At 40.6% G+C, this 27779-nt stretch overlaps 1 protein-coding gene across 1 annotated transcript; it reads left to right on the forward strand.

Moving 5' to 3' along the window:
• Positions 1-5900: 5900 nt before the first annotated feature.
• Positions 5901-27280, forward strand: NDUFA9 (NADH:ubiquinone oxidoreductase subunit A9). Its single transcript, XM_068401558.1, has 11 exons — positions 5901-6008; positions 10037-10207; positions 11796-11893; positions 12085-12176; positions 14951-15092; positions 16239-16341; positions 17094-17161; positions 17301-17377; positions 22290-22385; positions 24382-24448; positions 27006-27280. Exons 1-11 carry the CDS (start codon positions 5951-5953, stop codon positions 27174-27176), a joined length of 1143 nt encoding a protein of 380 aa, XP_068257659.1. The 5' UTR covers positions 5901-5950; the 3' UTR covers positions 27177-27280.
• Positions 27281-27779: the final 499 nt, after the last annotated feature.

A 27779-nucleotide genomic window follows, 5' to 3' on the forward strand; every position in this document is an offset into this window, starting at 1 on the left:
TTTCCCCCCATTTTCTATAGAAACTACTCTGTAACACTGCAATTATGGCAAAGTAGAAACCAAAATATAACTAAGTAAGCAGACATTATATCACTAGTGTTATTCAATAGTGTTGAGAAAGAGTTGGGCTCCAAAGTTTTAAATGCTCCAGATCCTTCAAAGTCTTATGCAGATGGTGAGTTTTACAATTTGGAAGATTTTCTGCTGAGTTCAGTGAGCCTGTTCATGAAGAATACTTCAGCAAATGTTCACATTTGAAAGAGAATCCTACAGCGTTCACATAACACATGCTGTCTTATCCTACTGCACTTATGAAACCTCATTTTTTAAAAATGTCACAAAATGCTGCAGAAATTCTAGTCTGCAGCACTACTGCTGCAGAATTTGGATTAATTTTGCTGCAAAGGCTTGGTTATCAATACAGTGAAACAGAGGAAGGTTGCCAGATGCACAGTTGTTTTCTTTTCCATGGCTGTTTTTATTGTTAACGAAAACCACCTAATATTACTAACAGTAGCCAAGAGGGGAATTTGAATTCTCTATTAAGTATTTTGTGCATCTGACATACATTTTGATTGCTTTTTCAATCATACCATCTTCTTGTCCAATTTCCTACTTTATTTGAGTGTTCCATATTACTGGAGGTGGGACAAAACGCTTACAACTCGGATTACAAAATCCTGATAAGGAAATCTCAAGAACAGATATGGTACCTGTGATTCTTTTTATTCATTTTACTTTGGAAATGACTAACTTTCTACTTGACTGTGTCCCTTTAAATCAGAAAAAAAACCCAGCTCAATTCATTCCAGCCATTGATGGTGGCATGAAGCCTACCGTGCTGGAGAGCAAAGGGGACCAAGAAAAACAGTTCTGTCAGTGCAATACAGCAAGAGGATAAATGGGAATGGGAAGCCTTAGGGATGTCTTGCTGTCATTCAACCTAACTATAAGGAAAGATTAATTCACCCCAACCTACCCAGAAAGTGAATCTCTTACCAGGTAAGGCAATTGGTGCTGGTTGAAGAAGGGTTGCTAGAAATATAGATTTATGGATTACAGACAACATAAACAGAGGCATTCTGATAATTGTCTAAAGCAACGTTTTACACAGATCGTGGGTGTGACTGATCACTGAACTCCAACAGGGAAAAGCCTCTGAAGAGATAGGCAAGGGCAGCGTGATCAGGAAGCTCAAGGAAGAATGCACGCAGTGACTGACCACAGCTGTTGCACAGAAAGCTGAACTTCCCTTGACACAAAGGGGACCGGAGGGTGGCCTTTGTTCTAGATAAATGGCGACATCAGCTTCGTGAATCAACCAGCTGTAGAACTGCTCATCCCTGACTTAATCAAAAGAGCGCAAATGTCTTCCTGCGTTAGCCAGACCAGGATGAGGAGTGTATACGTGAGAAACCTCTTTGAAATAGTTCTAGACTATTCACTTCTGAGACTTCTCCTCATGACAGACTTACTTGTCCTGTGCCTGAGCTGGCTTCAAACCGTATATTACTTCCCAGAAGCAGAGGATGCCCACCACCATGATGGTGAGTGTATTGTAAAGACCCATGATGAGAAACACATTTGTATTGTGAGTCAGCTGTCTACTGCAATTGCTATAGACTACTAAGTGTAATTTGCATTTGTATTGTGATTTACGTACATTGCTGTATCATTCTGCTAAATCAAAATCCCATCTAATGTCAAAAAGTTTCAGGTAAGTAAATCTGGTATTAAACATCAACCCCCCTGCCAAGTGTGGAAGATCTAAAAGCACCCGATTAGAGAGTATTGGACTCTGACATTGGGTCAGATGTGCTGAGTGGGATCCAGGACAGTGCCAACTATCAACTACCCCTTAGCTTACATCCAAGATCTGCTGGAAGGATAATGGATGTAGGTGCTCACTGTTTTTCCTGGGGTTACCACTGGACAAAAGTAGCCACAAATTCACACTGGTGGCATAACAATGCTGTGTGCACCCGCTGTTCCCTCTGCACCTTGCTCTGAGTTCCAGGAGATGTGGTTGCTGTGTGCCCTCACCTTCCTCTTCCTATGACACTTCTGTCCCAGAGGCCCCACATGTAGATGTAACATCAGTTTAAACTGAGGCTGAATTTAACCCACTATAGCTTTTAGTTTATCTATGAACCAGCTTTTATTGTCAGCACCAAAATATTTTGTTTATGTAGGTCTTAATGGGAGATGGTCACATCTGGTTTTCTCACAGTTATTTATTGTTGTATACTATGAGAAAGACAATTTGTGGGGAAGCTGGGATAACTTAGGCTATCACTCTTACAAGGATAAAGAAAGCAATAACAGTATCACACTACTAAGAAACAATTAAAAAAAAAAACAAAACAGGTATTATAAAAGTTATAATTCTATATAAACAGAGGAAGCTGAAGGATTGGGATATTAACCTAAAAATATGCTACCTATAGGAAATAAAGTTAACCACTAACAATAATATCAATACTTTATTCTAATATAGTGCTTTTCATTAGTTTATTTCTAAGTGTTTCACAAAGTAGGCATCATTATTCCACTTTATGGATGGGGAAGCTGAGATGCGACAATGTGACATGACTTCTATATGTCATGTAGCAGACCAGCGGCAAAACTGGGAACACACCTTTGATCTCCTGAGTGCTAACCCTGTGCTTGATCCACTGGCAATGCTGTGATCCCCTTCTGCCATCTACAGTATATAGTCTAGCTTTGTCTAAGTCAGATTCATAAGTAGCATCACAGGAAACAACCTATCACACAAAGATCTCTGCAGCATATGTCTGTTTTCTTGCACTCAGAAATGGCTTTCATTCTGATTCATGGGGTGCTTTAATTGCAGCATGAGAAGTTAACACTTTGGGGAAACTACACAACATCTTACAAATCAAACACCGCTCAGGGAGTTAGCAAATGAAACAGACGCAAGACAGCATGAAATAAATGCAACATAGCATGTTCAGAGCAAAGGTACTTCCTGCCTTCCACCCTGCACCCCTCCTGACTGCTGGCCTAAGCCACCCAAACACCTTGGCAGAGAAACCTAGCAGAAAAGGAAGGAGGAGGTGTTTGGAGGAAGGAGAATATCTGCTGGCTATTCTTCACTCACCTCTCAAAAAAAACAGGGACAAGGGAGACTATGGTGAGGGCAAGTCTCAGAAGCGAACAGTCTAGAACTATTTTAAAGAGGTTTCTGAAACTTCTGAAGCGTCCAGATGGATTCAAGGGATGGTGAAATCAGAAAACAAATGGGGTCTCCAGGCATTAACTCATGTTCTTATTTATTCCTTACATGCACTGAATAATTTGAAGAATCAGTCATATTTCCCCACCTCAGCAGCACCGGTGTGTTTGTTGGCCCCAGGCAGCTTTCAAAGGATGGTTTTATAACTAAGCTGTGCGGCCGTTCTCACCAGACAGGCTCTTTGGTCTCCTGCTTATCTTGCTCCAGCCAGAAAGCAGTGTAACATCAGTATTTCCATAACAACAGTAAGGCCACAAGGAGACTAAGGGTGCAGAGTTGTGTGGAAGCGGAGGCATGCCATTCATACCTACCAGCCCTTAAAGTCAGCATGTGCAACTAGCCTGCTGTTCCCCAATGCGGGAGAGCTGAAAGATGCCAGAAACACTCAGCATGGGACTCTTAATAAATCCTCACACATTTTAGGTGATCCAGTAGCCCTGAGGCTGCTTTTAGATGTTTGGCTCTAACTTCCCTAGGATTCAAATACAGTAAGATAGTCCTTAATCAGCAATATGATGTTCCAAATTGTTTTTAAAATCAAATTCAGCTCCCTGGAAATTGCACATTTAACCCAGTTAACATGTAATTGGAGCTGTAACAAGTTGGATGTGCCCATTACCTTACTGCTTTTTTTTTTTTTATGATTACATCACCGTAAGACATAAGCATCTCTGGTCAACTAGCCCGTCTTATCCCTACAACAGCACTGTTGAAATAGGAAAACACTCTTTTGAAAATGGAGCGTGGAAAACACAGAGCTCTGGTTCATATCTCCTAAAATCAGGGGGTGGCAATCCTGGAGCAGAAGACACATATCCTGATTTATTCTCTGTTGCCTTAGCCTTAATTCATTCTTCTCTTTCTAGTCCAAGCTTAGAATCTGTTATAAAATCACCTTCCGTGGACATTTTTGTCACTGTACAAAACAAGGGTCAAGTCTCCACAGCAAGAGGCTCTGACTTGGATTAAGAACAAGATGTACATGTGAGATGCTGAAACTGGACAGTTGCTTTCATGTAGCTGTGCACCAGTTCTGAAATGAGGCTAGGTACCCAGTTCTGCTTGGTAAATTCCCACTGCTTTCCATGAGCACCCATCACATACAAATACAGATTGTGAGCCTTGGCTTTTTTGGATTGTATCTAAGCAAAACTGTACAGACTGGATTTCCCGAAGGCATTGAGGCAGGCTGGGCTGCTCAGAAAAGCTGTGGTGAGACCGTCAGGCATGACGAAGGTGGAGAGAGCAGTGGTGGGCAGGTAGTTTGGGAGTGGGAGGTGGAGGGGGCCTGCTGCTGTGGTTCCTGGTTACCAGCAAAAAGAGATGAGCACATTTAGTTCGGTGTGCACCTGGCTTACACATCAAAGAAAAAAATGTGTGTTGTGGCAGAGAACTGGAGATGGCCAGAGTTCACAGAGCATCCAGATTTTTGCCCCAAACCCCAAATCACCTGCTACGCCACAGCTCTGGCAGAACTGCCATTTGAATTTGCGTCAGAAGTTGAGTTAAAATCGAATATTTTGGAATCTGTCCAAATTGCCAGAAAAATTGCCTGGCTGTTCTGTCTTTTATCACACTGATGTTTTAAAAACTTTGTGGTGAATATGAACACCAGCTACAGTGGTGTAAGGCAGGTTACAAAAGAATGGCCATTTGTATTCAATGCAGACCAAAAAGCAATGGGAACCCATGGGAAAAACGAGGCAATAATAGTGCGAGTGGCAGATTTAGAGTGCCCTGTGTGTGATCGTGATGCAACATTTACGGCAGTGCTTGCTTAGGGGGAAAAGCCTCAGTGAAATGTTGAAGACATAAGATGACTGAGGGAGTTAGGAATGTTAGAGTGGTTGCATGTCTGTAATCATAGATTTGTTTAATCCCCATTTAAGGCTAATTTAATGAGGCCAGGTGATTCAAGGCGTAAGTAACGAGTTACTGAAAATGTTTTCAATCAGTCCAGCTCAGTAGTGGCCAAAGTTACTGACATTTAATTGTTGGACTTGGCTTGGTTCCCACTAGACAGGCACTTGGAAGTAGGCACAAGGACCTGTGAAACAGCAGTTTCCCTAGAGAGATTAATAAATATTTAAGCTTGGGGTTTCCAATGCACCTGCAAGCATTGGGGGTCATCCTCCCTCTGAAATTCCTCTCTTGGGTGCTTCTAAACTTCCATCCCACCCTCTAGAGCTACGACCTGAGGCGTCCTTCCCTCGTCGGGCCCAGACTGCACCACACCCCGCCACGGAGCTCACCGCCCGGCCTCCCTGTCCCCCACGGGCCGGCTTGGCTCCAGCCCACCAGCTCGGGAGCTGCTCCGCTGCGAGGGGTTACGACTGAGCCACGGGCTCAGGGGCCGGGGCCGGGGCCGGGGCCGGGGCCGGGGCCGGGGCCGGCGGCTCCGCGGCGCCGCCATCAGCGCTCGCAGCACCGCAGGCCGCCCCGGCTAAGGGGAGCCCCCGCGCTCACCGCCTCCACCCAGCGTGAGGCTGGGCGGGGTCCGCACGTGCCGCAGCTCCGCCCCTCGCCCCGCCCCGCCGGAGAGGGAAAACGGAGCGTGTGCCCTCTGCACGCATGCGCGCTGCGGAAGGCACCTCCCTCCCCCCGGCCCAGCGGGTCCCTCTTGCGCGCGCAGCGGGGGAGAGGTTTGACCCTGCCCGCGCGCCATCCGGCGCGAGGGGTGGTGGGTAAGGCAAGATGGCGGCTGTGGCTCGCTGCGCTCGGGCTCCCCGCGGCCTCTTGTTGCCAAGGGCAGGTGAGTGTCACCGCCGCTGAGGGGCTGCGGCCGGGGCGCCGCTGCTCCCCGTGGGGAGCCGGCTGCCCCTGCGCTCTCTGCCCGAGCCTGGACGGTGCTATGGCAGCCGCCTGCCCGTGGGCCTCCCTTCTCTCACCGCGGCGCCCTCGGAGTATAGCTATGTGAGGGAGCTCACAGGGCAGCGTTTGAAAAGCAGCTGGCTAAAATAACTGTTTGTGGCAGAAGTGGTCGGTTTTCTGCCTGCTTTCTCTGTAGAGAACTGGGGTTTGAAGCTCAAAGGGCCGCATGGGATTGGCTCAGGCTACCGGTGTGGCTGTACCGCTACGGTACCGCTACGGTAGTAGGTTGTCTCACAGGGACCGTCAAAATCTCAGCAAATGAAATGCTGCCCTGTAGGTTAAAAGTTCGGATTCCTTTTACGATTTCTTAGGTGACCTTGGCATTTTGGCCATGGTCTATAAGCATGCTCAAGTACCAAAATTATATTTAAAACTTGTATTAGGGCCTTTGCCGCCAAAACAGAACTGATTTTTAGTTAAATTGATTCAGCACGTGCTCTTCTGTTGAGTAAAGTGGGAGATGGCAGGCAGGTTTTGTTGGTTGATAAAAGTGAGGAAGGAATTTAACGTACTTTTAATTGGAGCAGTGTGTCTTTTCAAGAAAACGATGGTTCTGGTTTACTGTGGATATTTGAGGTTTAATTCAAACCAGTGGTCATAAACTGCTTCAAATATGGATTGTAAAAGTAAATTTTCAGTGACAAATACTTTCTGGTAAGTGAAGAAGATGAAATACTACTGTTAGTCTGTGTTACACAGGAGCACAGAGCTGTAAGCATTGCTGCTCAGTCTGGAGATATTAACATGCGCTGGGAAATCTGTATGACTCTATTAAGTTACATTGTCCTGAGTTACTTAATATTGCATTTTGATAGGGCTCCACACCGTGTGGAAGGTCCTTTACTGGTTGTGAAGCAGTGTGAGGATCTCTAACCTGCTTTCTTTGAGTCTCACAGATACCCTTAAATCTCAACTTTTTTTTATAATTTAGTAGTAATTGGGCATGTAGCCATAGTTGGTGATAATTTGTGACAGATCTTGTACAATTAAGGAACAAGAAAGATGTACACCACTAAGGACCTTACCGTGTGAGGCAAGCAACAACAGGTGTTTACACAAAGGTAGGAGAATACAAAACAGTAATTGGATGTTATTTGTTAGTGTCACAGTGATAGCATCATGAAGCACCTGTCACCAATAATTTTTGCAGAAATAACAGCAAAAAAGACACAAAGAAGTTGAATGACATGTATATTTTTTTTTTCAGATTAACTCTCTTGTCGTTCTTATATGGGTTGGTCTGTTTAATAATACTTTTTTCAACAGGTGCTCACAGTGGACTGAAATCTTGTTGCTTTTAGGTTTTATATTGTAAGGACTGAATTGTGTTCCTATCTAAAAGTAACAGAGAGAGTGTTAATTCTGTGAATATTGTGTAATTTTTTTTACAAACCTTTAGAAAGAGAAGGGTATGTAAACAAAGTACAGAGGAGTATGGGTCATCAAGCTTTCTCTTTCACCATCTCAGCATACCATGTAGATTTTTTACATACTTGAAGGAATCCTGCTGGTTATAAAATACCCAGTCATTTTTCTGTGAGTCTGCTTTTCCTAAAAAATAAATTAAATAACAAAACCCTAGTTGTTAGAACACTACAAGAATGAAAGTAACAAGATCATCCAATTGTCTCCCTCAGCGTTATCCTTTACACTCACACTTGTACTGAGCTTGGTTAATTTCCACTGTCCAGGTACCCATTACACAGCTACAGGCTTTATTCTGTACAGCGTATTCAGTATACACTACTGATTTAATTTGCAAGTTTATTCTGTTGTCATTTAAAAAAGCAACCTGCCTCTCGAAGCGTTTTGGACGGAAAAACCTAGGGTATAGGCTGTATTTTTGTATTGGAAATCCATTGAAATGACTGTCTTCACCTTCACTGTAATTCCGCAGAAGTATACACAAAGATTTTAGAGGGCAATGTTAAATTAACTGAATGATAGGAAAAGCAGAGAGTGAAGATAAGTGGTGAATATGGCAGTGGTGAGTTCACATGTTCCTTAAAAATTGAGTTTGAGGTGTTATAAAGTTTAACATGAACATATTGTGTTACTTTTAAAACTCCATGCCAGGTTTTTAGACATTAATTGGATGTCACAGGAGTGTGTATTTCTATTAAACTCCAGCAGATCTTTGACAAAGAGTGATTTTTTTTTTTGTGGTGTTTTTGGTTTTGTTTTGTTTTTTTTTTTTTTTTTAAATGGTGCTTATCGTAGAGCGTATTTTTCTTCTTTCTCATAGTTAGTCTCAAGGTCTCTGCTTCAGTAATGGAGAGGCCCTGCATATCTGCCACTTTAAGACAGACACCATGCCCAGTTTAGCTGTTCCTGAGCTTGGACCTATTTTCTAGGAGAGTTGCTTTTTAGGAAGTCATATACCTACTTGAAGTTTGTGTAGGTGATATCTTATTTTATCCTGTTTCTATCAGCTAATTGGAGTATAGTTTCTAGGCATAGTATATTAGTTTGATAAGTACAAATGTATATGTGTGATTGCTTTATTTAGTGAAGCAGGTGTGAAACTACCTTTCAGGACAAAATTGGAGCTGTGCTATCTTTTATTATTCTAATTTGTGGGGCGTGAAGAGGGGAGCGATAGACAAACTTTTGGGTAGAGAAACACCTTCTTTAGGCACTGAAATCTTGCTGGATTTTCTGGTTTGAATTCTATCAGCTGATCTAACAAAATATAATTTATGTCCAAACATACCCTGTCCTTTTGATCTTCTTAACGTCATTGCTACAACATCAGTGCCACTGTGTAACGGGTAATAGGTAACCATATCAGGATAAAACATACTCCTTCAGTGTGCAGTGGGATGTTTTTTTTTTTGTTGTTGTTTCCTAATGCTTCCGTCATTCTGATATCAAATACTAATTTTGTTTTCATTGTGATTTTTGCTACTTAGATTTATATGGGGAAGATTAAACTTTCTTATCTAGAAAATGCTTCTGGCCATGACTTACTAAAAGTTGGAAGATCAGTTATTGGATTTCTGTTATATCCTCAAGCTAGTTTTCCAATGACAGCTCTTACGGTCTGCTCTTGTCAACAGCCAGATGTCTGTAGTGTGTTTATGCACTCTACATTTCATCTGTTCTTTTCTTTTTATGAGCATGGACATGTGGTAACATTAAACACTTCTAATTTAAAAAATCTCTTACAAGCAGTTTATTTCTTGCTTTTGGCTAACTTGGTTGGAGAGGACATATGATTCTTCTTTTCAAACTCCCTATTGGAGCTACCTTGTCAGTTTTATTTCAATATCCTAGGGATGTTGTGTTTCTGTGGCTTTCAACTTTTCATAGCTCCTTGAGAAAAGGAACGGCTTTGAGGCAATATTCTGTGCATCATGGATCTGACTCTTTGCATTGCTTCATTTCCCTTCACTCCAGAGCCATGATGTAGGAGGTTTGCTGACTATTCCAACATTTGGGTCTGCTATATTTAGACTGAGGTAGAAAGTCTGGTTAACTGCATCTAGAGCGTTTCTGAGTTCTTTGTCCCACAGTTCCCAGATCTGGGAGCACGATGTGTATGTACTCAGGTGGGACCTGCCTGTAGCAAGGATTCTTTATTTGCTTAACCTCTGTGCTTCACCTTATACATCAAGTATTAATGCTAACCAGTTAAGCTTTACTTGCTGTTTAGGAACTGAAAACCTTAGTCTGCTCCTTTCGTATCTTAGTTTGGTCTTCGACTTTTGTCAACAGCTCCCTCAAGCCTGCTGTCCTCTGACCTATCCAGATGTCTCTGAAATAGCCTGTCAGGAGTCTTGATACGGGAAATTTTGCTGAGGGAAACTAGGAAAAATGGATCTGTAATGAGAAAAATAACATTAACCGTGGTTTGACACTGCTAACTTTTAGCTTATATCACATGCTCTCTCCTGTTTTGTGTTGTAGGCCCTGGCATTTCCGTGTTAGCTGCAGCCCCATCTGTGTTGCGGCAGCACCGCCAAGTTCATCATGCAGTGGTCCCTCGTGGAAGAAGTGGACGATCCTCTGTTAGTGGCATCGTGGCCACTGTCTTTGGGGCTACAGGTTTCCTGGGACGATATGTTGTCAACCGTTTAGGTAATGTTCCCCAGGTGTACTAAGTAAAAAAAAAATGTTTAACTAAACTCTAGTTTTTCTTCAGGTTGCAGGATAATTAGTAATCTCTGGCATTTTGGATCTTAAAAGTGTTTTGTGTGATACTTCATAGTGTTTGGTCTGCTCAAGGCTGGAGAGTTGGGCGGGGAGAAACTTAATGAAATATAACAAGGGCAAGTGTAGAGTCCTGCATCTGGGCAAGAACAACCCCATGTACCAGTACAAGTTGGGGGCAGACCTGTTGGAGAGCAGCGTAGGGGAAAGGGACCTGGGGGTCCTAGTGGACAGCAGGATGACCATGAGCCAGCAATGTGCCCTTGTGGCCAAGAAGGCCAATGGCATCCTGGGGTGTATTAGAAGGGGTGTGGTTAGCAGGTCGAGAGAGGTTCTCCTCCCCCTCTACTCTGCCCTGGTGAGGCCGCATCTGGAATATTGTGTCCAGTTCTGGGCCCCTCAGTTCAAGAAGGACAGGGAACTGCTAGAGAGAGTCCAGCGCAGAGCCACGAAGATGATTAAGGGAGTGGAACATCTCCCTTATGAGGAGAGGCTGAGGGAGCTGGGTCTGTTTAGCTTAGAGAAGAGGAGACTGAGGGGTGACCTCATTAATGTTTATAAATATGGAAAGGGCAAGTGTCATGAGGATGGAGCCAGGCTCTTCTCAGTGACATCCCTTGACAGGACAACGGGCAACGGGTGCAAGCTGGAACACAGGAGGTTCCACTTAAATATGAGGAAAAACTTCTTTACGGTGAGGGTGACCGAACACTGGAACAGGCTGCCCAGAGAGGTTGTGGAGTCTCCTTCTCTGGAGACATTCAAAACCCGCCTGGACGCGTTCCTGTGTGATATGGTCTAGGCAATCCTGCTCCGGCAGGGGGATTGGACTAGATGATCTTTTGAGGTCCCTTCCAATCCCTAACAATCTGTGATTCTGTGAAGTGCCGAGATGTGACATTTGGTAAAAACTGTTTTAATCTAGGAAATTTAGAAGCTTTTAAACATGGTTAAAGTCATTAAAATAAGTCATTCTCCTTCAAATACTGTTTTTCAATCTGTAAAATGCAGATCTGAGGAGACGTACAGCCCATATTTGTTTTTTCTAGTTTTGGCCTTATTAGGACATTTTACTAAAATGTTTGCAGGAATTTGATTGGAATTCTTTAGAATTGCCCTTTTGAATTTGAGTTTTAGAAAATAGCTCTTGCTTTTTTTTTAACTTCTCCTTTCCATGCAACTTAAAAAAATGCAAATATGCTTAGATGTGACACATTTTTAGATATTGTATTATGTTTACAGCACACACTGGGTTTTTTTTGGTTGTTGTTTGTTAACAAGCTTCCATGCTTTGTCTTACAAGCTCAAATATTCAAGTATGTCCCTGCTTAAGAATTCCAATTATGTAGGTTCAAAAACTTACTTCTGTGATACTTTTAGCTTTGCAGATAACTATTCAAGATATCTATGTGTTATTTGTTGTGCTTTAATGCCAGGGAAAGAAGGAAGTTTAGTATATTCAGAAGTTCATCTACTTAAAGTTAAGATAAATGAAACTTTTTTTTTGAACACTCAGGTCGCATTGGATCTCAAGTAATCATACCCTATCGCTGTGATCAGTATGACCTCATGTATCTGCGACCGATGGGTGACCTGGGGCAACTTCTCTTCTTAGTAAGTCTTTTGCTTTGGCTTTAGATCAAATACAATACCATTGCTATACAAGGAAGTCTGTTAATCATTCTCAAAGTCGGAGCTCCAGCTATTGTTTAGCCTCTAAATGGAAATGGTGTGAAAGAGCTTTCTTTGATTATGCCTATTTACACATTATCTCATCTTTTTCCCATTTGATGCTCTGGTTACAGGAGTGGGACTGTAAGGACAAAGACTCCATCCGAAGAGCCGTGGAACACAGCAATGTGGTCATTAATCTTGTTGGAAAGGAATGGGAAACAAAGTAATTTTCCTTTTTTTTTCCTATATAGATAGATTTGCACCAGGTATTGGACATTGTAGCCATGTTTTATGGCGTGTGAACAGTATGCAGTGATGCTGACATTATTCTTGGCTTCTATGAAAAGGCAAAACTGCAATTTTGCATATGAAAGTTCTTCTATTTCTTTAAATGGTTAACTAGAGTCCTGGTTATGATCTGCTCTTGAAAAGGGCATTCTTTGTATAATTTTCTAGTGTACAGCTTTTGGTCTGTCAGAGTTCAATGTGCTGGTTTCACACACCTTACTGATGTTTCATGGGTGCCTTCCTACAGCTGACAGAGGCTCACCATTTTCTCTGAGCTCGTATTTACATTATTACAGAAGTGGGCTTTCGTCCTGTCACTTAGGCGTAGTGATGAATTTTAGCCTACTAGAATAAGCTATGATCAACCTTTTCCTATTCTCTGGTAAATGTTAATAAACAGGAATAGCTAATGGAGGGTCCTTAAGATTATGATTAATAGCATTCCTTTATAGAATTTTGGCACAGGCGCTATTAGCTATATAAGCATTTTTTTGTAATGATTTTTAAAAATAGTCCCTTTTTGAAATCCATTTAAAATAATCCCATATTTATTTTAGGTTAAAAATACCTGTAATAGCCTCATACTTTTTTTGTGTGCGTGCAATTATATCCACTTTATTTGAAGCCTTGTGTAGAACTGTCAGACAAAAACTCATTAGTTGTATGATTTGCCTTTATACAGTACATAATTTTGCTATCGTAATAGACGGAAACAAATGTAGATATCATTCATCTATGTTTATAAGCCTAATGCCTCTGTTGCTCTTTTTTTGTGAACAGCCATTTGGTGTTCAAATTGTAGAATTAGTAGACGCATTGTATTAGCAGAATAGAATTGGTAGTCTCAAATTGTACAATTATTTTTCGTAAAATAGGTGCTTGCCCACAGATATACTATTTCAGCTGTTTCTTGTCTAGTCAAATATCATACATAACTTTTGGGAGACACTTTGATTTTGCATTCAAATTCATAGAGGTACTTTCTGATAGTCACTTAGCTCCTTGTCCCACTTTTGGAGTCTATAACATAGTTTATTTGGGGAAAAGCCCACCAAACCTAAATTAACTTCAGTCTTGTGCATCTGACAAGGTTTTCAGTCATTTTTGTATCTTCTTCAGACTTTGGGATATGGGTAAAAATGTACAAACCAACCTGTCAGGATTGTTTTGCACTATTACTAAATTATGAATGTAAGAGTTCAAATGCTTATTTCTGCCAAAACAGAAGAAATCTCTTTGTAATGTGGGAGTGAGGGAAGAAAAGGAAAAGTGTGACAACAACAACAAAAAGTTTCGTTCTAGTTAAACTCCCCCAACCTTATCACTCCAGTCAGTTTCAACAGATTCAAAAGCAGAAGAGTCTTGGTACATATTAAAGACTTTTGGATGTTCCAGAACTTACGCTGTATTGCATAAATGTTCTTATGTATTTTATACGTGTTGGTATCAGTGGTGTTGCTGGAACCCTGAGATAAAATTCCGTGGTCTGTTAAACATAAAGTCAGACTAACCGTTTTGATAACCCCAAAGTCTATGAAAAACTTGAGCAGGAAAAAAATAAAAGTAAGATTAGAAGTAGAGATCAGTCAAAAAAATAAGGCCTGCCATTAAATGCTTTCCTCCTTGCCTAGTATTAGGGTACAGTCACATCTGTGTATACTATGTTGTTTGAAAACGCCATGGTTACAGGAGGGTTGTTGTTCGTTCTTGTGTGTTTCTAAAGTCTATTTTTGTGAGTAGAACAGGAGTGATGGTTCCCAGGATCAGATTAGTTATCGAAGAGTCAAAAATAACTTTATTTTTAAGGCTTTCTTTAGACTCCAGTGGGATCTGTGGGAGTAGATAAGGACAGAGAGAGGCGCATTTGGACATGATGTTTGTTAGCCAAAGCAAATGGAAAAGATGGAATGGGATGCTTACAAGGACAATATAAAGACACGAGAAGCCAATTCTCTTTCTTGCAGTCCTGGGATAGTTAGAAAGAATTTTGGGTTTGTTGCCAGCTTACAGTGTCAGTTCTGCTTGGAGACAGAGCTTCTGTATTGTTCTTGATCAGATGCCAAACTAGATTACAGTTGAACCCCCTAACTTAGGCCCCTAGATTTCCACAAAGTGAGTGGAGTGGTTCTTTCTACATGCTTGTCCTTGAAGTCCCTTACAGCAGCTATGAAATTGTTCGGGTTTGTCCATGTAAAATTTTACGTTTGCATAAGCACCTGTGTGTTCTTTGGTCTGTTTTTCTCCACTTCCCCAATGCCTAGCATCTGCCCTAACTTAGGCTGCTTAGAATTTTTGAGCTCCTTTGTAGTGTAATTGAGTGCATCAAATTAAGTCAAATTTTGAACAGTTTTGTAAAAAGACAGTTTTGCTCAGATTTCAAGATGTGGAGCTTCTCTTAAAAAAAATTGTTTTCATTTGGGAAGACTTACCTATTTCTCACAGACAAGAGGGCAAGAGGATTTTTCATACTGATTGAATCTTAACAGGTGAAAAAGCAGACAGTACTAAAGCTGTAATCGAAGCTTACTGTTGCATTTCACTTGTCTCTAGTTTTTATTATATGAAGAGTCCCTCATGAAAGGAAACTGTTTCTATCAAAGAGTGTCAAGATAGGCTTTTGAACATGTAATATGGAATGATTGCTATTTGGTTGGTAGGCACCACTGTTGATTGCTCTTAAAGTAAAATTTGATTTTTGCCTTGTTTTAGAAACTTCAGTTTTGAAGATGAATTTGTAAATATTCCTAAAAGTATTGCACAGATAACTAGGGAAGCTGGTGTGGAAACACTCATTCATATCTCTCACCTGAATGCTAGCATGAAGAGTCCTTCCAAATACCTCAGGAATAAAGTAAGTGTGGAATCCTTTTGAATATATTTTCCGAGAGCCTACTGTGTAGTTGTTTTTTTGGGTCTGTGTGAAGGAAATTGGTGTATGAATTTACTGTGGAATGTTTTCTGCAGCTGAGGAATTTTTGAGTTACTGTGCTTGTTGGAGCTAGAAATCCTCATTAGTACTTCATGTGCTTTGAAGGTAAATAGATCTTATATTCTGAAAGCTCTTCCTTTCTTCTGTCCTTGAATATCTTTGCATCTAAAATTACTGTCATTAAGAAAGAGGAACTAGTTTGATGTTTGGGATCCAGTATCAGGCCTAACATCTAAGGCTGGAATGACCTAGCAAAGTAAGTAGTTGATGCCAAAAGGAATACTGCAAAGACAGATGAATATCACTATTACAGGCCCTTGGAGTGGGATTGTTACCTGCTCTTGTTAAAAAAAAAAAAAAAAAAAAAAAAAAAAAAAAAGTGGTTTTGGTGTCCTTTTTTTTTTTTTCCTTATTAGGAGGTATAATTTTCTGTTACTGATTTTCTCTTTTTTAATATACCTATTATCCCAGTTTCAGCTATTTTTGTTTTGTTCGGGCTCACCGTACTCTGCCTTGTCTTTAGTATAAAAATTTTTTTAAAACCAGGATTAAAATTTGATAGCTCTCGATGTGTAATAACTCTATAGGACAGTTAGGCCTTACTGTACTGGTCAGTCCCATGTGGAAAGTAGGTAGCTGCCACTGAAATTTCTAACTGTACCTAAGCAGTTCTTGGAGTGTTCTGACAATGTAGTAGGTGTTATGTAAACCTTCTGTTTTCTTCCAAGCTCTGGTCTGACATAAGCAAGAGACATACTTAGGTTAGGCTTCTTCCTTTCTGCACTTTGTCACTTTAAATTTGTGCCACTTCACTAGTGAGACTGTATTCTGTCTCAAACAGAAGAAATTATATACGTGTTTATGGGACTTTTGGGATGTTCTGTGAGACCTTTATCTTGGCATAGCATCTCAAAGATCAAATGGCTCAGATATAAATAATTTTTGTGCTACTGATGGTGTCATTTCTTTCAGTGCTGTAGTCAGGATGCATTAGATTCTGAGAAGGCATCCTCTTCTGGTCTGTTCAGAATGGATCTGATGAATGTGTTCATTTTAATTGAATGATAGGCTGTTGGAGAGAAAGCAGTGAGGGAAGAATTTCCAGATGCTATAATTTTGAAGCCCTCCGAGATGTTTGGGAGAGAGGACCGATTTCTCAATCATTACGCAAGTATGTAATATTGAAATATTAAAACCATGTCTGATTTGTGTACCTGTCTGTAGAGAACAGAGGGAAAATGTGATTTGCTTTTGAAAAGCAGAGAGGTATATTTTTATTGGAAAATTACTGTATTTTGTTAGCTGAAGGTGTGTAGTGGGAAACACAAATTTTCATCTTATGACAGAATTCTTTCTGAATATATTTAGACTTTGCTGTTTGGTGGTTTGTTTTTTTGTGGTTTGTTTTTTTGTTTTTGTTTTTTTTTTGGGTGGAGGGGGAATGTGTACTATTGGGTTTTTATTTAGATTGTTCTGAGCTAAGATCTGGTCATCTTAACCCTCAAAGTAGTTTACCCTGAAAGTAGTTTTTCAAGTCGGTAATGCTTGAACGTAAAAATCGACCTGAGTTGTTCTGGGCTCAGAAGCAACAGTAACGTCTCTGATGTATCACCAACAAAATTGCTAGTCAGGATACAGTGGAATCTGTTTCTGTGTTGCAGAGTTGAGATATCTTTGAACTGCTCTAAGTAAACAGTAAATACAGCCTTCCCATTGTTGTTTATAAGAAAACTAAATGTGCGTTGAAAACAGTGCTACTGGAATTGGATGATAATTCTTCCCAATTCTATTTGCTTTTTTTTAAAGTTAAGTCAGTTTTCAGAAGAGATCCACAGTCAGTGTAGTGCAAAATGTATTGGTTATTTGCTTACTGAAAGGATTCACAGAATTTATTCTCAAGTTATGTGTGTGTCTTTCTATCAGACATGCGCTGGTTTGGTGGTGTGCCTCTTATTTCTCTGGGAAAAAAAACAGTGAAGCAACCGGTATATGTAAGTTTTCAATAAAACAAGACAATGTATATGTCTGTGTTGGGTTTTTTCTTTTCCCCCTGTAAATCACTTCTGAAAGAGGAGTGTGTGCATGCATTCCTGTTTTCTATTGGTAATTGTCTGAATTTGTTTCTCACAGGTGGTTGACGTAGCAAAGGCAATTGTTAATGCAACTAAGGATCCTGATGCTAAAGGAAAAACATACGCTTTGGCTGGGTAGGTTACTTTTCTGATTCTAATTAACTGAAGTACTTCTTTTTGGTGTCATTTTTTGGCATGCTGCACAGTACATTTAATTTCTCCATCCATGCACACAGTTTGAGCTGCAATAAATTCCACCTCCTTTTTGGGAGGAAAAATGGCTCAAGCTGCTATTGAGAGTACTCTGAAAATCCTAGTTTGGGCCCCATTGCATTTAATGTTATGTATGTGCACACAAAGAAATAGGCAGTCTTGGGAAACATGCTAGACAACATAGATTTGGAGAAAATTCTGCTAAAGCTGTGTGGAAACCACCTGGAATTAGAATAGATAGACAGTGGATCTCTTGGAATATTTTGTGTACAAAAGCTCAAAGTCAGAATAGGTAATTAGCATTAAGAATAAAGAACGTGACAAATGGCAAGGTAACGGGTCCATGTTTTGATACTGTAACATAGCGCTGGAACTGGTCTTCATCCAATATATGTGGTAAAAGGAACATTAGATTCATTGATAAAGAAAACGTTGCTAATTAGTCAAGAAACAAATGATACTGAACAGCTTCCTGTTTTCCATTGCTTGCATATCTCTTGTCTTCCCCCCTTATACACTGAAAATGTGCATAGTATCTGGATGTTGCAAAATGACCTTATTGCAGTCTACAACTACCTGAAGGGAGGTTGTAGTGGAGTGGGAGTCAGCCTCTTCTCCCAGGCAGCTAGTGATAGGACAAGAGGACATAGCCTCAGGCTTTGCCAGGGGAGGTTCAGGTTGGACATTAGGAAGAATTTCTTCTCGGAAAGGGTCATTAGACATTGGAAGGGGCTGCCCAGGGAGGTGGTGGGGTCACCGTCTCTGGGTATGTTCAAGAAAAGACTGGACATGGCACTTAGTGCCATGGTCTAGTTGCCATGGTGGTGTCAGGGCAATGGTTGGACTCGATGATCCCAGAGGTCTCTTCCAACCTGACTGATTCTGCGATTCTGTGAAAAGGCTTATCTGAGATTACATTGTTTTTTCCGTGTTTGTTTTGTGCTGCTGTTGCAGTCACAGCTCTTTATTAGCGTAGTGTGGAGATCGTTGCTGGTTTGTCTTTTACTTGTATGATGTCACTTTCTTCAGTGCTGTAACTGAGCTGTTGAGGAAGATGTTATCCTGGCAGCTTGGCGATGTGTGGCTGTATCGTGGTGTTCTGGAAAAGGCAGCAGGCAGGTCTTCAACTCCTTTTGGATCATGCTGAGGAACTTCTGCTCAAAAACTAGCAGAGAGAAAAAAGCTGACAATGGTCTGAAAGGACTACTGACAGCAACAATAAGGTTATTAAGTAACTCGAAGTTGCTTTGAAATCACTGGGATGATGTGAAGTGTCACACTGAAGAATAAGTGGAAACAAATGCTAGACAGCTGTTCAAAACCACTTTTTTTTGTCAATCATATGTAGGTGTCAGATGGACACAACTAATGCAAAAACACAAAATGTGATGAAATTAACTCTTTGAGTGACTATTTTATGTCTTGGGGCAAACTTGAAGAGGGGTCTATATGTATCCAAAGCTGCCTGCACCAAAAGGAGGGAGAAGCCCCTGTTTTTAGGTTCATTGCTGTCTCGGCAGAAGCAACTGCCCCAACTGCAGGAGAAATTGAGAATTGCACACTAAATAGGACACTTTGCAGTCAAATGGAAGGACAATTGGCTAAACTTTGAATGTATTCTTACAGTTTCAAAGTCTCATTTTTGGGGAATTTACAGAAAGCCAGGAGTTCAGTGCCCAGGTTTCAGAGGCAGGAATTCAAGCAAGGATGCCAGGCTCCCACTGCAAGGAATACAGTTTCAGGCACATAACAATGACTGAGAAGACTTTGAATAAACGATGGTCTAAACCGAAGGTCCAAATCGGTGTTGGAAAACCAAAGGAACTCTGCAACATAACCCTTGACTAAAGCTGTATGAGATGCTTTTTTTTTTTTTTAAAAAGAGTTACCAGTTTGAGTTTAAAATACTAATTTTGTAAAAGAGCATTTTAGTTCTGTGGTGGTTCCCCCCCACACCCCTTCCTACTATATGGTGGAATAGAGTTTTAACTGTGACAGCTAGCGGTGTCATTAGTATTTCTGAATGACTGAAGATTTGGTGTGGTTTTTTACCTGTTCCACTCTTTCCCCCATGGCATTGGTTTTGCTTCATCCACTCGTATCTTCTGTCTTGAATGCTAACGCTCTCTAGAGCTTGCTGTCTGCTTATTGTGGTTAATGTAATGACACTTCAATGTGATTCTATTCTTGGTGAAGTTGTATTGCTAATGTTTGGTAATTTGTAAAGGAACAAACAGTATTTATTTTCACATTAAGTTTGGCTATATTATACATCCTTACATGTTTCTTACATATCAGGATAGAAGTGAAATTGGCTTATGCTACCTTTGGATAGGCATGAGGATGTTGAAGTGTAGGGGCAGAAAATTTGGTAAAAAAAATGCTAATAACTAATGAAAACAAAGTTGATTTTTTTTTTTTTCCTGAGCTGAGTAAGTAAATTTGACATCACCACTTTTTGCTGTGTTACTCTTGTAAGTTATATTAATAGAAGAAAACTTAATACTGTGTTTTTGATGGTAGTCCTTTAGTGTAACTTCATAAATGCAGGTCTCTCTCAGGTTCTATAATCCAGCCACCTGGATGAAGTTGATAAGGAGTTTCGAGTGTTGAATTCTTTTGAATTCTCCCAAATATGTTGACCTACCTTTAAGTATATCCATTAGAATGTTTTGCCCTAATTTGCTTTTACAAACTGAAGTAGTAGTAATTTGGGGTTCTGTCTTTTTTTCCGGCATCTATCAACAGATTTTGTTTGTGGTTATTAGCATTCCTGTTCTTTCTGAAGAACATGTCAGTTGAAGGCTCAGTTTTCATGCATGCAACTTCAGACCTTTAGATCTTTGAGATCTTGGGTTTATCAAACTGAAATTCATGTTCTTTGTATCATAGTCTTGTTTTTTTGGACTGTGTGAAGTTTTGCATACTTAGTCTTACTCTACCATGGTTTCATTTTTGTGGGGGTTTAGATTCCAACAATAATTCAATGTCTTCTATTAAAAAAAAAGAAGGAGACTGAAGATGAAAAAAAACCTACGTCTTATTTTTAGGAGACACCTACCTGGCGAGTAATCAGTCTCAAGATCACTGTCATGTCACTGACGTCTCTGCCTTAGCTGAAAAGTATAGCAAATCGTGAGGAGACACAAACTTTTGGTGTGTTCATTGCTGCTTTGATCATGATCAGCAGGATGTAATTTTGAAGGTTGAAACATCAAGTGACACACCAGGGCTCAGTAGTGTGCTCTTGTGTGTTACCATGAAGATTTTCAGGATGTTTTGGAATACCAGCAAGTTGCCTTGAAAGCTAAGGGAGATACCTGTTTCAGTCTGAGCCATCTATAAAGATAGAGTATTAAAATGCTAAGGCAAAGACTGAACAAGAAAGAAATGGGAACTCCCGGTGGTATATGTTTCTCTTAAACTCCTGTAGGCGTGCAGAAGACAGACTGCTTCCTTCCCTCCATCTTGAGAGGGGGATTGCATTCTTTTGGGGGAACTGATCTTAGTTTCTTCCTCTAACAGTATGTTCTTAGTCAAACAAAGGCAAGGGAATCAATTTCCTTGCAGCCATTTACTACCAAAGATGGGATGTCTTGTTAACAAACCTTTCTTAATTTTACCATTTGCTTTCTGGCTTCCTTCTATTACAAACTTCCAAGTGGGCTTGTACAGATTCAGTCCTGACCCAGCGCTGAAAATCATGTATTCAGAATTTGAGTCAGTAGTTATGGCACGGAGAGGGCACATTAAAGGTGTGCTTTAAAAGCACACAGAATACACTTTATTCAGTATGATTCTGGTGGGTTAGCCTTGGCCAGCTGCTCACTTCCCCTCCTCAACAGGACAGCAAGACAAAATAGTATGAAAAGCTTATGGGTTCACATAAAGACAGGGAGATTGCTTACTGGTTACTGTCATGGGCCAAACAGACTCAACTTGGGAAAAATTAATTTAATTTGCTGTCAACTAAAGTAGATTTGAATAGTGTGAAATAAAGACAAAAAGAATAAAACAACACCTTCTACCCTCCACCCTCTTCCCAGGCTCAGTTTCACTCCTTCACTCCCGACTCCTCTACCTGCTTTCCCTGAGCAGTGCAAAGGAATGGGGAATGGTGGGTTACAGGGTCAGTCCATAGCAGCTCCTCTCTGCCTCTCTTTCCTCCTCACACTGTTCCCCTGCTCCGTCATGGCCCCTTACACAGGCTGCAGTTCTTCAGGATAAACCTGCTCCAGCGTGGGCTCTCTAGGGGCTGCAGAGGAATCTCTGCTCGGGCACCTGGAGCACCTCCTTCTGCTCTAACCTTGGTGCTTGCAGGGCTGTTTCTCACTTTTTTCCTCACTTCTCTCTGCATGTGTGGCATTTTTGCCCTTCCTTAGATATGTTTTCCCAGAGGCACCACCGTTTTGCCTGAGGGGCTCAGCTGTGTCCTGTGGTGGGTGTGTTGGAGCCAGCCGTGCAGCACGGGGCAGGGGACAGCCCTGAGCTCTCCACCTAAGGTGCCCCTGCAGCCCCCTCTGCCGGTGCCTGGGCACCAGCATCCAACGCAGTGCCAAAACAGTTTTGCAATTTGTGACTTACACTGTTACCAACGCTGATGTCAGATGAAATGTTTTTCTAACTTAATCCCTCTTTATTTCAAACAGTACAGAGTCTGCAGAGCCAAAATTTGTTCTTGTGAGGAAAAATGGCAAATCTGGCAAATCATTTAGGTTAAAGAAAACATGCTCTTTGTAGACTTGGGGGTGGAGGGCTTTAAAATTTTTGTCTCTTACTGCAAGTATTTATGTATACTTAGCTTACCTGTAACATTTGTTGCTTTTTCTTTCAGACCTAACCGATACCTCCTTTACGACATGGTAGAATACATCTACGCAGTTTCCTTTCGAACCTTTATTCCCTATCCGCTTCCTCGTCCTCTCTACCAGTAAGTGGGACCATTCCTTCTGTGCCAGGAGCATCAATAACTGTTGCATTGGTTATTTAATATTGCCAGTTGGTATATAACATGGTAGAATTGTAGAAAACTGGCTTTCACTAGGTACTCGTTAGCTAGCTTGTAGTCTTCTGCTCAGGCACAGGCCTGCGTTTGATGAGCTAGTGTATCAAAGGTGTACTTTTAATAGACTTAACTATTTATTCCAGAGTCGTTGAATGGCTTTGCTGAGTCAAGAAGTAGCAAAAGGTCCTAATTAGAGACAATCACTAGCAAACTAAACAAACTTTTAATAGTACCACAGGGAATATCTGTGTGTAAGTTGCTGGCCATAGACCCTGACAGATTTTTCTGCAGCAGCTTAAAGTATTGGTACTGTCAGCTGTCCTTCCAGTCTGGTGAGCACTGCCACCTTGGAAGCAGAGCTGGGATAAGGGTGGGTATGGGTATTGATTGACTTTCTAGTTCAGTCCTTTGTATTGATTTGAGCCAGTGTTGGAGATAAGTTTGTATTGAGATGTTGGCCTGGGAATTTGAGCAGTGCAGTTGTGAGCAAGCGTTTCTATGTCTACATCATGAGGGCAGTAACATGTTTTAGAAGATAGTCATAAATGGGGACATAATAAGAGAAGGGTGTGGCATCACTTCAGTTGACTGCAGTGGAGGGACTGTGAAGGCTGTTTGCATGCCTGAGCTGCTTCTGCAGCTGTAGGTTTGGGCCCTGGGAGCACTGAGAGGAGAAGCTGATTTGTTGAATCGCAGCTACTGAGTAATGGTGCATGAAACAGTGCAGTAGAAAGCTGAGCCTGGGCTTAGTCCTTAAGGCACAATCGGACATCCTTTTGAAGAGCTATCTCAAACAGTAAATGCCGTTTCAGAAGGTGCCCTCAGCATGGTTGAGATGCGTTAATGTTTGGGGTACTAGTCCTCCTCAGTTTTAGTACAATGCAAACTAATAACCAAAAAAAAGTCACCAATGTTAGAAACCTACTACCAGTCTGCTAACAGGTCTCAACATTGGGTTCATGCAATGGATGATGAATAATGCCAGAACAGCGTCTTAATCTGTTGTGGCTGTTTCTGAATTGGCTGTAGATGCATTAGATTAACATGGCTCAGCTGACATAGAGCAGCTTGTTAAAAAGTAACTATGTGGGTGCTTATTAGTTTTATTCACACTTGCTGCAGCCCATGTTATGCTTTTTTCTTTATGGGCTAAACTAAGTGGTATTTCATATTTTTGAGAAAAGAATGCATCTAAAAGGCAGATAAGCCTAGTTCTGTTTATGTGCTGTAACTTAGTAACACCCTAGTCTGCCAGGTGAGTCCTCAGTCAGAGATTCTACATTGAATACTGCTGGTCCCGAGACACTGAGCAAGAGCTGTAGTGTTATTTTCTTTTCTCTGCCAGATTTTCTTTCTTTCAAAGGAAATTTCATTTCTGGAAACTGCAAATACACTAATCCTCATCCTTTTTATAGATGCAGATTGCTCCAGATTCCATCATCTTGTTTGTATGGCTGTTAAATCATTTAGTTGTCAGCAAGCATGTTTTCTCATGGAGGCATTGAATCAAACTTTGTGACTAATTGCATTACTGCCTACTCTACTAGGGAACAGAATTTGGAGGAAAGGCAGGGGCAAGACTGAACCCTCTGGTGTATGGGGAATTGGATGTGGAGGCTTACTTTCCCCACCCACTAACGCTCAGTTTTACTTCTAGATATCTGTTTCTCCTTTCCCTTCCAAAGTAAAAGAATAGGCGATCGAATAATTCAGTAGCAAACAGTTAAAGTTATCAGAAACACAGCTACGAACTTACTGGCTGGCACATTCACTGCTTTAATGAATTCATATCTTGCAAGAACAGCTACCGAAAAAGCTCTTGCTCACTGTCTACTAAGTGTGAAATATTTTTAGCAGTTCTCATTTACTTCTCTGCATCTGGATAATGACTATACTTTTGCAATACTTTCTCTGATTATAGTTTAGTTGCAAGATTGTTGGAGATTAGTCCATTTGAACCGTGGTTAACACGAGACAAAGTGGACCGGGTAAGTGTAAGATAACCCACGAATTCTTCTTGGAAAATGTTTCATTGTGTATTTGTAAGTGCTGAAATGCGTGTACATCATGTGGTATAGTATTTCAGTCAGTTCAGTAGCTAGAATTTGATTATAAAGAATTGTTTTCAGACTGTTTGGATACTACAAAAATTTAAATTTCTAAAGGTCTCTATATATAACCTTCCTCAAAAATGGTTATGGTTCCTGCCATACAATTGCTGCATCTACTGTTACGCAGTCTCGCTCTTAATTTATTTGTCCAGACCTGTTATAGTGCAAAGGGGATACAGAGCCTGGAGATTCCTCTGGTGTAGCCTTACAAAGATTTAGTAAGAGAGAGGGACTAACGGAAATATTTTTTAAAAGGCATCCTTATGATGTAGTCTTTCCACTAGCATTGATGGAGGAAGAATAGTTAACATATTTCTCTAAATACATCTGAGAAAGTGGTTGAAACAATTGGTGAGAGGGTTATATAGCAAGAAGTAACATGACAGGAGGTGGGAAAAGGGCCCAGCCTTGTTAAGTGTTAAAAGCGGTCAAGGCTGCGTGTTTTGCTGTGCCCCTGCCTCCCTCCCACAAAACACATGCTATTGAAAATAGCAAAGCCAAAGTAGAGATTGGATGTGCAATGTGCAGCTAAGTGATGGGGGGGAGGTGTTCCCCACTTTTAGGTAGCTAGTGAGTTCATGTACCTCTAGATGCGTTAAAATCGCTTATACTAGCCAGATAATGGCATTTTTAACAACTGAAGTTGAACTGACAGCGCTGCATACAGCCCAAATTCTCGTTTAACATTAGAGTCCGTTTCTCATGAACGTGTTGCAACTTCATGTTTATTCCTAACTTCTCAGAGTGTTTAAGTGGAAGTGGAGAAATAACTTGCAAAAAACCAACTGCAAGTGAGGAAAAAGTAGGATTTAGCAAGTATTAATGTCAAAACAGTTGGCATATATGTAGGTTAGCACAGATAGTCTTGTGCTCTGACAATTTCTAAACTTGCTGCTCTGTGAAAGTTGCAGGTACTCTCCCAACTATTTTGCAGAGTTGGAGTTTTAATACCTTTTATTATGATGCAGTATCAATAGCCTATTTTGACCTGATTGTCCCAAAATTGAGATAGGGTACTACCATGAATCTGGGAGAACTGGGTCCTATACTTGGTGCTGCTCACTGAATAGCTGTAAGCAATTAATTTCTAAGTTTATATTTCTCTGTCTGTGGAATAAACCGGTTTCTTATTCTGTTTGGAAATAGTTGTGAAAAACTGTGGACAGTATGTATAATAAAGGAGGTAAACTTATTCATGGTCTAGTGCAAAACTTTTTATTTTCCCCCAAACCACTGACTCATCCCCCATACTAGAGAGAGTTGGCATTGTAGTTCTATTGGCTGTATTGACCCAGGATATAGATATAACATCTCCTGTAAACCTTACTCCTAGCTGCGTTTGTAGTTTATAGTGTTACATTTCATGAAATAAACCTGCACCAAATCACTAAAACTACTGCAATTCAGCTATAGCATGGGTAGTGTAAGAGGGGAGTTTCTCCATGTCACTTCTGTGTCTGAATGTTCCTCTTTCCCAGCCTTTCATCCTTAAATAATCTACACAAAATTAAACATGGTTGACTTAAAGACCTTTCAAGGAATAATAGCATAAGAGAAATCCCCATTTTCAAAGATATAGGTCATATGTGTTGCAAATATGGTAATAGGATTAAATATTTGTCCTGTACAGGACCCTGTTTTAAACCATGAACAGAGAAAAACAGCCTATCAAAGGTGATAATTCAACATATATTTTCCTGACAAAGCAGAATGTATATAATTGCAGTTCAGATAGGCCCTTACAAGTTTGGCCTAATTTTGTGGTTGCAATGCAGTAGTCTTCATGATAATATATATCTGATAGAGAGAAAATTAAGAGACTTCCTGCATGTCTCGCTGCTATTTATTTGTGAATCTAAATCTGAAGCCTGAATGACTTTTTGCCATGTGCAGAACATCTGTGTCTTCTGTCAAAGTACACTGGGGACTCAATACTCTATGTAATTATGCCAGGGGACTCAATACTCCATAATTACGCCATAGTTCTGTAGGGCCACATTGAATCTCTTCCTCCTAAGGAAAAATACTGAGCCAAAATCAGCCAAGGAACTGGGACTGACACACAGTTGACTGAGTCCACATTTGTGTTTGAATAGCTCTTCAGATCTACTATAAGATGCAGCAGTATATTGTATTGCGGGGTTCTTTCTTAGGGGAAACAGTCTTATGTCAGCAGCCTTGAAATTCTAGTAGAATTTCCCAAGAGCTGCCATTTGTAGAAAATTGTTTTGAGACATATTAAAATGTTTCTAGTACTATGGTTTTTTGCTAGTTTGTTTCTGTAAAAGAAAAAAGGTGACCTTAGGTATAAGTGCGCAGTCCTTTTTTTAGTATGTGAATGATTTCATGGCGTGTAATGCTGTTCATTCTGTCAAGTGAATTCCCTTTTTTTTTTTTTGGTGTTTTTTTGTTTTCCCCCTCCTTCTTTTTAAAGTTTCACACAACAGACATGACATTTCCTGACCTTCCTGGTTTGGAAGACCTGGGTATTCAACCAACATCTCTAGAACAAAAAGCAATTGAAGTTCTGCGTCGGCACCGCAGATTCCGCTGGCTGGATGCTGAACTGGAGGAAGCAAAACCAGCTAAGACTTATCCCATGTAGCACTTGATAAGGTGGTTACTGAACGCTTCTTAAATTGCCTTTGTATGACCCAATTTGTTTGGAGAACTGTGTACATACTGAGTAAAATATATTAATCGTGTAAACTATGTTTCACTAGTGTTGTCTTTTCAATTGTGGAAGACTGTCTTTGAAATGCAATTTTTCTCTTTAAAAGGTCATGAAAGCAAATTACATATTGTTACTTAGCTGGTGAGCATTAAAATATTTTGAAGGTTGCCACTAGAGGGAATGTGTCTTAACAATAGTCAGTTTCTCTCTTGGCTCTCAAAGCAAGCACATCACTGAGCTTTAAGTGCTTAAGTGATTTGAAGAATGTTGCAGTTCAGGACTATGTCACCTAGAACGTGTCCTTTCCAATAGGGATTGCTGGTACTGCCACCTACTTGGATTATGAGGTCTCGGATAAATCCCGTTTTTAAGCTCTTGACTCTTCTGAGCTTTGTTTTCTGCCCTGAGCACAGCTATTATAGAAAATGCCAACCAAAATGGCACAAGCTCTAAGGTCAAGGAGCGTCAGACATGTAAACAAGTTACTACGTGTCATCTGATCTGTTGTGATAATTATGTGTGCTGTGGCTCATA

The sequence above is a fragment of the Nyctibius grandis genome, chromosome 5, assembly GCF_013368605.1.
Source record: "Nyctibius grandis isolate bNycGra1 chromosome 5, bNycGra1.pri, whole genome shotgun sequence".
Taxonomy (NCBI): domain Eukaryota; kingdom Metazoa; phylum Chordata; class Aves; order Nyctibiiformes; family Nyctibiidae; genus Nyctibius; species Nyctibius grandis.